This window comes from Drosophila miranda (assembly GCF_003369915.1).
Source record: "Drosophila miranda strain MSH22 chromosome Y unlocalized genomic scaffold, D.miranda_PacBio2.1 Contig_Y2_pilon, whole genome shotgun sequence".
Classification (NCBI taxonomy): domain Eukaryota; kingdom Metazoa; phylum Arthropoda; class Insecta; order Diptera; family Drosophilidae; genus Drosophila; species Drosophila miranda.
The window spans coordinates 15,141,689-15,153,311 of NW_022881614.1; the positions used below are offsets into that span (position 1 = coordinate 15,141,689).

Genomic DNA, 11,623 nt, shown 5'->3' on the forward strand with positions numbered 1-11,623 from the left:
GCTGATCGGATGCACATCGGATCCATCGATAACACCATACAGCTGTTCGATAGTTGCGATAGTTCGATAGCGCATATTCGATACAACGTCTTGTCGGGTGCGTTTCGCGTTGTTGCCTTCCCTTCCAATTTCTTGCATAAAATAAAGCTTAAGCTAAGGGTTTCAAGTGAATTATTAATTATTGTGGCCAGCATTTTATTGTGCAGTGATCCCCTTCCCTGAGTGCAAGTAGTCGAGCAGGGCAGAATTTGTGCGAAAGAAAACAACACAACCAACATGATTCAATGACGTCGCGAAACGAATCCGAATCGACAAAGAGAGAGAGCAAGAAAAGTGGTCTGTATCTGCCTCCCGTATGCTGCTGCTGCTGGGCTGGTTGAAGCATAATCAGTATTAAAATTGTGTGAAAACAGCCTAAATTGGGACAACAAACTTAAAGCAATATCTTAAAGAGAGGAAAACATGTGCTGCTAAACGCCAACTACACATCATAATGGGGTCGCGTATCAAGTGAGTATTCCCCAGGCTGCTGTTTGCTGCTGGCCTGCAGTGGGCGTTTCGCTTGGCTGCCGCCTGCCTGACTGTCTGACAGTCAGTGATAGAGCCCTCTTTTCGCCCCATACTCTCACGACGAGTATAGTAGTATAGCATTTGTAAATGAACTAACACCCCACTTCATGATTGTTGTGTTCTGTTCTGTGCTTGGCTCGACAGGAACGATGTGAAGAAACTCTTTGAGTTTTGGTGCGAAATCAAGCCCACACCCGGCCTGGAGCGAGGGACAAGCCCGCGGAACGGCGCCGCCGCCACTCCTGCTGGTGTGATCGTGGAGAGCTTCCCGGAAGGATTCCGCGATAAAGAGGTGCTAACCGGCATACCATCGTTTGCGTTTCCCTGCGATCTCGAAAGGTGCGTATACCCACAGCTCCCTTCCTTCGCTTTATATACATATGTAGGTTTGCTCTTTGCGTGTTTCCGGTCACTTGGCATTAGTCAGAGACGTCCATTTATAAGCAATATGCAACACACTGGCACTGGCACAGGCTGCCTTTTGCGCAAGACTCACCGTCGACTTTGGCATCGCGCGCGATCATCGCATAGACAACGGCAACAAAAACAACAACAGAAAAATACCTAGCTGCCTGTTAATGTTCCTTTGATGATTCATGCGCCCCACGAAACAATCCGACCCGACCGACCACTTCCACTCCATTCCGTCCATGAAGCGTACAGTACATATGTATAACCTGTTGTGCCGTTGTGTTTTTGGCATTTGTTTACACGGCCTGCTCGCAGAATGTATGATCATTATTCTTATTCAATACTCTTTTTTGTTGAAGCGTTGAACACAACCATTCGTCGTTTTATTTCCTGGATTGTCGTCTGGAACTGTATCAATCTGATGTGGCACTACGTCAACAGTGGTCCGTGCAAATCAGTGCAAATCCAACAATTTGAAGCAATTATATTTTCTGTTCTTCGCTACAAGCCAATTATAGCAACAAATATTTGCTGAAAACGCTCTGACCTACAGTTTATCAATATTTTGTTAAGTTTTCTCTCACACTCGAAGAGCAGGCGGAGCCCTGCGATAATGAAAGTCAAGTCCAAGTCAATGTACCGACCATCCGCAGATTTAATTTCCTTGTCCCCAACACCCGCATGAGTTGCGCTTTGTCCGTTTTTTGTCGTCGGCCGTCTGCCTTTGCATATTGAATTAAATAATGACACGATCCGATCCGAAGCACTTAAATCTAACAACTCTTTATGTAACGCTCCGCAAAGCGCAGAAAAGACTCGACACGAGAAATATGCAAAGCTGGTGGACGGACAATGGGAAACGTGCGCTCCGGTAATGAGACTTTGCTCCATCATTGTGGGTTGATATTGCGAAATTGCGATTTATTTTGAATGCTTAAATGCGAAAGAGTTGGCGATTTCAATGCATAATTATTATTAAATCGAAAAGAGACGGACTACGATGAAAGCGAGGGTAGCATTTGCGGGGTTTACATTATTGCTACTCAAGCTATATTTACGCTCCTCTCAACCGCACTTACCGTTATATTTTATATCCCGATCTATGATCCTCCGTGAATAGAATAGCCAAATCTGGTTGTAAGTTCCTACACAGCCCAAATGACCAATAAAAACATGTGACAGCAAAAAAGTATCATTCTTTAAGTTGAAAACTTCCAAGGTATCCATTTCGGATCCCTTCATTTTAGAAGTACAAGTATCATTTCTTGATAAGAAATTCATCAAAATTTGATGAATCACTTGAAAAGCTGTTGATCAAATCACAGAAACTGATGATAGTTGTGGACAATGTCTATAATAATTGCATTTGTAGAAGAACAAAATGGAACAGAAAGGGTATTATAAAATGCGCTAAAAAGTGCTGCACAAAACACTGGCAAGCTCAACGAGCGGAGTAAACGAAAATCAAATGATTTGTATGTTTTAAGACTACTTTTGAGTTAAAAAAAAGTAATGCAAGACTGTCCAGAGTAATGTAGATCCTGTTGCTTTGTATATTGGACAAGAAAGCTATTAAACGCACTGTAGCTTTAGTTTAAGTGATGACCGAGATTTGAAAACGTTTCATTTGATTAAACCCAATTGTGCTTCATCTCTAATCATCTACACAGCGACTCGGTGCAATCGTATTCGTTTGTCCACACCACAGGCGACTCAAAATGGCGTTTTGGCTTCTGTCGACACGATCCCAAGGCGAAAACTGCGATGGTTCTGATCACCTACTTGCCGTGGCACGATATCTTCCTGAAACTGTTGCCCGTGCTGGCGGAGCTGAAGCGAACCGATGCGAATGGCTTCAGGACGTTCCTGTCGGAGGCCTACAATCGTGGAGTGCCCGATTCGGGCGGCAGTCTGACGGTCTTCTATAACAGCGGACGGAGTGTAAGTGCAATGGGAATCCACACATCCATATCAATGTAGTAATCCAAGTTGTATTTCTATTTTTAACAGCATTTTATGTTCGAGCGTCCGCTACAGTTCCAGTTGCCCAGCATGCCGGAAAACGTGAGTGTCCAGCTGAATCTTATTTGGGATTTAATTGAATATCAACCTCGTTATTTGTTGCAGCACAATCTCAGTCTCTACTACAACTTTGTGGATCCCAAGGAGATGATAGCTGTGTTTGCGGCCATGCTGGCCGAGCGGCGGATCATATTCACCTCGAGACACCTGGATCGCCTGTCCTCGTGCATACAGGCAGCCAATGCATTCCTATTCCCCATGGTCTGGCAGCATATATTCATCCCGGTGCTGCCGTGGGAATTCAAAGACTACCTGGGGGCCCCCATGCCATATTTAATTGGTGTGCCAAAATCTGTGTTCGAAACTGTACGTAGATGGAGGCCGCATTTATGGCGATAAATGATTACTATTTCGTTGCACTTTCAACAGGTATCCGAGGATGAGCTCGGGGAAGTTGTGATCTTAAACTGTGATACGAAGACATTTGAGAGTCCCTTTGACGATGTTCACGATATGCCCGCGGAGATTGTGTCGCAGCTGAAGAAGCATCTGAATCACACGCAGGACCACATTGGGGATCGCATCTCGAAGATATTTCTGAATGCGCTGGTGCAGCTGATTGGCGGCTATCGGGACGCTGTTGAGTACCATGAGACTAGCAAGACGTTAAACCACGAAAAATTCATTGAATCTCGGCCGGCCCATTTGCGGCCATTTCTTGCCAAAATGATGGAGCTTCAGATCTTTGCACAGTTCATCGATGATCGCCTAAAGATGCTCAACAGCGGCCTTGGCTTCTCCGACGAATTCGAGCTGGAGACCGTGCGCTATGCGGAGAAGATTCGCAAGCGTGGCCGCAACTTTCTGAAGAATGTCAAGGACAAGGTGAGCCGCACTGGAGCGCCAACCGCTAGCCTCTAGCTGCTAGCCCATCCCCATATCCATCCACCGCAGCCCATCCCATTCCTCAGCACATTCCCACCACCAACAAGAATCATCCCCCATACAGTTGTCGGGTTTGGAAGAGGAACGAACGCAATAATGCTCTGCCGATAACAGACCCTGCCTGTTACAGCCATACTCTTAAGTTTAACATTTCCCACTATTTCCGATTCTCCCATTGATATTCTTACATTTGATTTGATCTATTTCGCAGTATTATTTGGGAAAGCGCAGTGTTTCGCAAGTGTTTGCCAAGAACTTGTATACAATACAAAGTCCAGTCCATCAATAGCAAATACCAATATCCAAACGAGTAGACAGTAACTCTCTCCCCCCAACACCTCACAGCCAACTTTACCTCTATATCTCTGAAAAAATGTTAGTGCAATATAAAATTATATGCCTAATCGAATTGTCGTCCTAACAACAAGTGAATGCAACCTCAACTGCACTTAACTCAAATTCCTGTTTGGCATAAACTAAAACCAAAATCAGTTATCTACAGTTTTCTACGTACATCGAATTGTTGAGAATGTTTAGTTCGTGATTTGTATGCCTGATAATACATTTTGTCTGTGTCGTTGGCATTTTGAACAGAATCACTAGCCTAAACAGGATCCTTCAGTCTATATTTTTAGAATGCGTAAGCTTTGATAAGCTTGTACAACAGCGGCTGGCACGACCGGGCATCAATGTGATGCTCGACACTCGCAAGCGAATAGTACAAAAACAACATACATATCCTGTGTATGATTCTATATTCTAGTTTCGCCGTTGTTGTTGTTGAACTGCTCCCAAATTTAAGAAGCGTGCCGTGCCCACCGCTGCTGTAGAACATTGTTGGTTATGTTTTTTGTTGAATAAACGCAGGCTTTTTTCGTACTAATACAAAAACACTCTCTATAAGTACTAACCCTCAAGAATACAAAACGTTTGTACGGGTAGTTGCACCTTTATCATCGCTTTCTATCCTAACATTCTCATAGTCTATTCTGGCTAATAATTTTAGAACTTCTCTCACGCTGTAGTCTCCACCAAACTAGGTACTAACTCATAGCCATCATTCCATGGGGAGCTAGTAAGTTCTGTCAAAACTGACTTTAAACCCTCCCCAAAAGCGCTCGCTGATCTCGAATCCTTATCATACGACAATCCTCATTGCCCTCATAGCTATCAGCAGTGCCATCGAAACCATTAAGCGTAGTGATAGTTTAAGCGTAGCTTTAGGCTTAATAGCCCAGCAGTGGGACCTCATTATCTCTCATTCACATTGTATATCGCCCGTATCCGTATCCGTGTCTCCGTCTCGTCTCTCTTTCATATGCCGCTTGGAACTCAACTCTCATGCCACGCACGTAATCCGCACCCGCTGTGTACTACTGTGCTTCTTCTGTACTACTTGCTCTCGTTTCGCTTCGTTTCGTTTCGTATCGTTGCTTCGGTGACGACTCCGCTCCGTCAGACTAATCCTGCCGTTAAGTCTGCAGTCAAATCGGTGAGTGTTTCAAGCCCCTAGTTATTAATACCTGAATGATGTCTCTTTGTGCGGCCTTCTGCAATGGTGATAATCCTCTCGCTAACCTGTGTGCTTTGCCATCCATCCTTCAGGTGAAGGACAGATCGCGGGGCATGAAGACCGCCTACAAGGGCTTCAAGACAAAGCTGCGGGAGAACGGCAACCAGTTCGGCGGAACCAACTTTCACTTTGGCCTGAACTCGCCCACCCACTCGGACCGACCGGACGGCGGAAGAGGGGGATACGTGCGCAGCGGCAGGGCCCTTGGAGCGGCCCACCACTCGGCACCCAGTTCTCCAGTAACCAGCAAGCGGCTGGACAATGGAATCGGAGGCATCCAATGCACGGGCACCGGCCTTGGCCTCGGAACTGGCAGCAGCAGCACTCACACAAACGGCTCGCTGGCCAGGGAGCCCGGGGAGTACGGGACGCGACGCGGTCCCGTTCCGCTGGCGATGTCTAGCTCGAGTAGCCACATACAGCCGAACGGTCATGCGTACGGTGCGCATGCTGCTGCTCATTATGGCCATCATTTGGGAGCGTCTCCTGCTGTCAGCTCAGCGAGCTCGCTCTGCTCATCGTCGGAGATGAACCTGTCGCAGGAGCTGCAAAACCATCCGCTCTTCAAGACGCCGGCCGTGGATCGCAGTGTAAGTAGTTTGGTGCGGGCGTACGAGAGTCGGCTGCAGCAGCAGCAGCTCCAATAGCTTCCTGACGTGCAGCTAATTCTAGTGTGGTTCGATCACCCGCTTGCCCTGCCCCTCAGCTAACTCGACTCCATGCGTGTCGTCCGTCACTCATCTCGATGTACTGTGAAATTTATGTTATTCTCATGCTCTTCTTGTTTTTGTTTCCGCGTTTGTGTCGTGTCTGTGTCCACTGTCTGTCGCTGTCGCTTCATGTCTTTCACAAACATACAAACATCTAAACCACAACCAAACACATGCACTTGCCACATCACTACATCAACGAATCGACAAAACCATTATCGCATCGCCATTGACCCACACAGCTTAAGCCAAGCGCAGAGCACCACACCACACGCACTCAGCGAGGAAGAGCGCCGCCGGCTCGCCCACCGCCTCCGCAGTCCACGCTGCAGACCGCGCTATCCACGCAGCCAGCGTCCGCCTTTTACTACAATCATCCGTATGCCACGCATCAGCACGTGGAGACAAAGCCGCCGCGGCACACCTCCACGCCGAGCAAGCCACGTCAGCCACTTCCCACTACGGACTGCAGCTTCGATAGTCCACCGGATGTACAGTCGCCCCCCATCCCGCCGCGGAGATCCAATGCTGTTGCCGCAACAGCGGCAGCCGTCAGTGCGGAGATCAGCAAGCTGGAGCGTAACTGCTGGCAGGACGAGCCAGAACCAAACGATTCCGTACGCAACTCGAACGCATCTTCAACGTCGACGTCGTCTTCCTGCTCCTCCGGCGCCTCCTTCGTGACGGCCGCCTCAACGTTCTCGCACCTGAATGTCTCCGACCCGCCCATTCCGAAACCAAGGGCCAAGAGAGAGGTACACCAGCTGCGACGTTAACTTACTAAGAAGCCCATCCTGGTTGTGGTCCCCCTACCATCTCACACTAACACACACATGCCGTGCCCCCCTCCCCTCATGTATAGACTCCTCTTCGGCCTACTCCTCACATGCCTCATTTGGCCAACGTAGCTAACTCATTTCAGTTTCAATTTCGTTTATCTGTTGCTCCAGAGAAAGTATAATTCATTTGAAAGTACTACATATAATCTTTTAACGAAATATTAATCTCATAAAGAGAGTAGTAGACTCCATAAAAGAGAAGTATGTGTATGTATATCCATGATCACCACTAACAATCATAGCAAGTTATAAAGTAATGATGGTAATCCTCCCATAAAGTATATTTTTCGATATGTCCGTCTGTCCGTCCTGTTCTCAGAGACGACAATGACTCCTATGATATTAGACTGATTCCATTATGTTTCAAAATATTGCCTATAGCCATGAAGAAAACCATTTCCCGTGGTTGACTCCCTGCCATGAGGTCGCTTTCTCTGTTCCTCGTCTAGTGGCTCCCCCTGGCGGAGTGAGCGAGATATAACGGAATTGGTATCACAACCTCTCGACTTATTTGTGTAAATCCGTCCTGTCTTTTTTGTTTAACTTTTAGGGATATACACGCGTGCTATGTTTTCTTCTCTATTCCGTATCTTTATTCATTCTTATTTCTAATCTACTGCACTGCATAATATATTTACTCGTAGATGCTTGTAACGGGTAGAAAGTAGTATTCAAGTGGATGAAAGCCCAATTAAAACCGAAACATAGAAAACATCTTCACACCCTTGGCTTTAACCGTATTTTAACCAACCCCAACCTGTCTGTGCCTCCCTTCCCGCAGCAGTCCCAGCAGCAGCACCATCACCACCATCAGACGCTGAAGGACAGCATGAACGATCTGATATCGCTGGACGATAGCAACAACACCAGCTTCGATCTGGAGGACTTTGATCCGTTAAACCAGAATGCACGGCCACTTCCTCCGCTGAGCAAAGTCTTCAGTAAGAAATCCTGTACGCTTCCAGCGGGCGTCAACAGCAGCATGGTAACCACAGCGGCGCCGGGAAACAGCGTCAGCAAACCACTCTATCCGTATTTCGCCCCCAAGCACATGGCTACTGTTGCCGCGGTGACCGGAGGTCGAGCCCCACCGTTGCCGCCGCAAATCCAGCGCAGCACCATTGCTGCCAGGCCGGACGATGACTTTGAGCTGCTGCGCAAATACGGGCTGGATCAGTTTACGTTGAATGCCACGGCAGCGGAAAAGCAGCAGCACCAACAGCAAAAGCCGGCCATAACAACGGCAGGGAGTGCGGCTGGGAAGGGCATGAACAACTGGACGACGTTCGACTAGAGGGTATCCGCATCCCGCTAGAGAGACATACCAAAATAAGTGTGATTCATTCAAATGTGTTGTAAATAGATAGAGATATGCGGAAGTCAGGATGGAATCACGATTGATCGGTGACCGATGACCGACAACAGCAAATTAACTCTTGAATTAAGTATTGTTGTCAAGCTATACTATCTTCAGTGGCCCGTTCGGTTCGTTCTTTCAGATCAGATCAAAGTAAATAAGTTTGTGTAAACATTTGCTTAGTGGCGTGGCATATTGTATTTAGTAAGTTGCATGAAACAGAAACTCTCCGATAACTACGAATTGTATATTTGACTTACAAAAATCAAAAGACAGACATAAACTATTCTATTGTAGCAAGGATTTAAAAATATAAAAATATAATAGTATCAACAATAAATTCTAGTTCAACAATGTACAACAAACAAGTTATTTGATTGGATCCCATCCCCATTCCTCTTGGAGGTTTTACTTTGTCTTGTTCGCGGCCATGCAGCTTCTTATCCGTGCATTCAGAGCCTCTGCTCCTTTAAGATTCATCTCCTCATTGTCGGGTATCAATAGGTTCATGCGCTTGAGCCATGCAGTAATCTGAGGATAACGATCCGGATAAGGCGGTATAAGCAATTCCAATGTCACGAGAGTTGTATGAATCGAAACATCCGCTACGTTCAGATCGTTGCCTGCTGCAAAGTTTCCCTTCAACAGAAAGTGCTCGAGGTCTGCGTACGCATTGTGGCAGAGAGTCAGGGACCTCTGGTTGAGCTCCGCCTCGGCGCCGTAAATGTTGCGTGCCACAATGTCCTTGATAACCTGGAATAGCACACCGTTCTCGTAGTGCAAACGATGATCGACATGCGCCCGTTTCTTTAGATCCTTCGGATACAGCTGGTCGTCCTTGGCATATTTCCCCACCATGAAGCACCGTCGGTGTCCACGAATACCGGAATCTGATACTGGGGATTGAGCTGCGGGAAGAGTGTGGAGTGTGAAAGCCGCTCAAAAACGGGGAAAGCTAGAGCCAGTTTGTGTATATAGTACCTTTAAAAACTCCTCGCTGCAATGCTCTTTCTTGGAAAAATCCACAGGCCTGTTTTCAAAGAGAGAGCCTACATATTTTTGTAGATATCGATGAAGTGCGGGGGCGACTTACTTGAGCTCCAGGTCCAAGCCAATTAGCTTTGCAGTAATTATGCAAGGTCTGGCTGGAGGGCTGAACAGAGCGTAGTACAGAGTTGGCCTTGACATTTTTTAATATACTAAAACACTAGTCTTGTGTGAACAAAAAAGATGTAGCGCTTGTAGCAGGGAATGCTGAGTTTTTTGTGGCGCCATCTAGTGCTCAGAGTGGCAGGCGAACGACAGGTCAAGGGAAAACCAAAAAGACGGTAACAGGTCAAAACGTCAGGCTATCTCTGTTGAAAATGCATCCAGGGACCTGTTAGAGGATTTGCCGCAAGAACGTTGGCGTCCCTATCGGCTATTCCCTCGTGAAAGTCAATTGAGTCGTTTGCGTATCGGTCCGACGGAAAGGAAAAAACAAGAATTTAGTGAAGAGAAAAACTCTAGGGAATCTAAATATCTAAATCCAAGATTCGACTGCGAGATTCTTGGTTGAAGGCGAGTGGGCTATTCAGTCGTCAGAAGCCGTATAGCGCTGAGTCCGGTTGGGGTAAGTGCTGCGGGAAGAGAAGAGAAGGGCTAAAGGAGAATAAAGAGTTGTCCCATTCGTAGTCTTGGCGCTTAGTAAATCGAGTTAATCAGTGCGGATTCGATCGTCCAAGGAAGCCAGCCAGCAAACAACAGCAGCCGCAAGCCTAACAAAGTGGCGTTTAAACCTTTGGGACTGTCTGGAAAGCGCTCAGCCATCGGAGAAGCGAGCGTGGAAGCAGAGGGAGAATACATTTGGGGAACGCTCGGTCCCCCCAAGCGGCTAGCTTCCCGAGGCGTTGGCGTCTGCACTTTAGTAGTCGAGCGCGACGGAGGAAGGAGTAATTGTATTCGTGTTTGTAAATGTGTAATTAATTATGATTTCTGTGCGGAGTTAATTAGGAGAGATTTAGATTTGATTCCGGTAGTGGCTTCTCGTGACTCTCGCCGATCTGCAAATATGATTTCCCCCAACCTTGTGCCCATTTAAGTGTTCTTCCACCACAGCAGCTTTAGGTATTCATCGAGGAAAGCGCTTTCGCCGATAGAGCCATAAACTGGAGAAAAGGTATGAGTGGACTTAAATTCTGTTATTAATAAATTACAACTTGAAACAAGGGAACTAGGGCCGGTCGGTGAGTGAGAGGGAGAAGTGCCCACTCGAATTGGTTTCGTAACATTACGGAGTCAGCAAGCAAGTTAGTTTGTCCATTTCGGACTTGTTTTGTATATCATTTGTATGGCACATAGCCAAGTATTTGTAGGAATTTTATACATATATTTCATTTAGATATTCTTTTAATGTGGGTGATTATATTATGGTATTTGCGGGTAATGTTATTGTTTTAGCCAGTAAGTGAATAAACTTTATAATGTATTAATCTACCGCTTTGCTTTCGCTGGCAAATTCCCCATGTAGGACGCCCCGGACAAAGGGGCCATTCCGTCAATAAATCGAACGGTTTGGAATGGCCATGGTAGGGTGGGCGACACGACCTCGACAACACCAGAGGCGGAGTTGAGTTACCTTTCCAGCACACCTCCACAATTCTATTCAGGGATAAACAGTGTCTCCCGGTTAAGCATTTTCGTCGTGACACGCTACTTCATTCGCGGTATAATGCGTATAGGCCACCAGCAGTAGGGGGGCAAGAACATCACTCCAATAGCCGACGAGCAGAGGCCGGAAACCCAAAGCGTGTGCTTCCCTTCGCTGCTAGCCTGGCAGGATTTATATACACCGACGTGCCTAGGTGACACGTTACAAAGAGTTGTTTACTTAAGTGAGCAACTGAAACTTCCAAACTGTTATTTTTTGCTCACTTGTTCTTTTATGTCCACTAGTTCATTTTTGCTCACTCGTTCTTTTTTGGTCACTAGTTCATTTTTGCTCTCTGGTTCTCTACTCACTTTTTGCGCAATTTTGCTCCTCAAACGTCATTTTGCGTTCTGACAGTTGTTGCTATTATTTGCGTTTACTTCACCCTTTTTGTATTACCGGCAAAGCTGTTTACTCTTTTAAAAATTCGATATGTCGCTAATTCGAAAGTATGGTGCAATTTGGAATCATTTCGAGGAAGTTGGACGCCAAGAAGCCAAGAGCAAG

General features: G+C 46.5%; 1 protein-coding gene and 1 pseudogene across 4 annotated transcripts; one reads left to right on the top strand and one right to left on the bottom strand.

Moving 5' to 3' along the window:
* Positions 1–80: 80 nt before the first annotated feature.
* On the top strand, positions 81–8,777 carry LOC117192377 (DENN domain-containing protein 1A-like). 4 transcript variants are annotated; one of them, XM_033397042.1, is made up of 10 exons: positions 81–510; positions 715–909; positions 2,652–2,922; positions 2,992–3,045; positions 3,109–3,369; positions 3,433–3,888; positions 5,408–5,440; positions 5,554–6,111; positions 6,474–6,986; positions 7,852–8,777. In XM_033397042.1, the coding sequence occupies exons 1-10, from the start codon at positions 494–496 to the stop codon at positions 8,362–8,364; spliced, it is 2,871 nt and encodes a 956-aa protein (XP_033252933.1). In that variant the 5' UTR covers positions 81–493; the 3' UTR covers positions 8,365–8,777. The 4 variants fall into 4 exon arrangements, with proteins under 4 accessions (XP_033252933.1, XP_033252934.1, XP_033252935.1 ...); XM_033397043.1 differs by lacking the exon at positions 6,474–6,986 and having other exon boundaries at positions 84–510; positions 7,852–8,776; XM_033397044.1 differs by lacking the exon at positions 6,474–6,986 and having other exon boundaries at positions 84–510; positions 7,855–8,776.
* A 32-nt stretch (positions 8,778–8,809) lies between these two features.
* LOC117192381 lies at positions 8,810–9,979 on the bottom strand (annotated as a pseudogene).
* Positions 9,980–11,623: the final 1,644 nt, after the last annotated feature.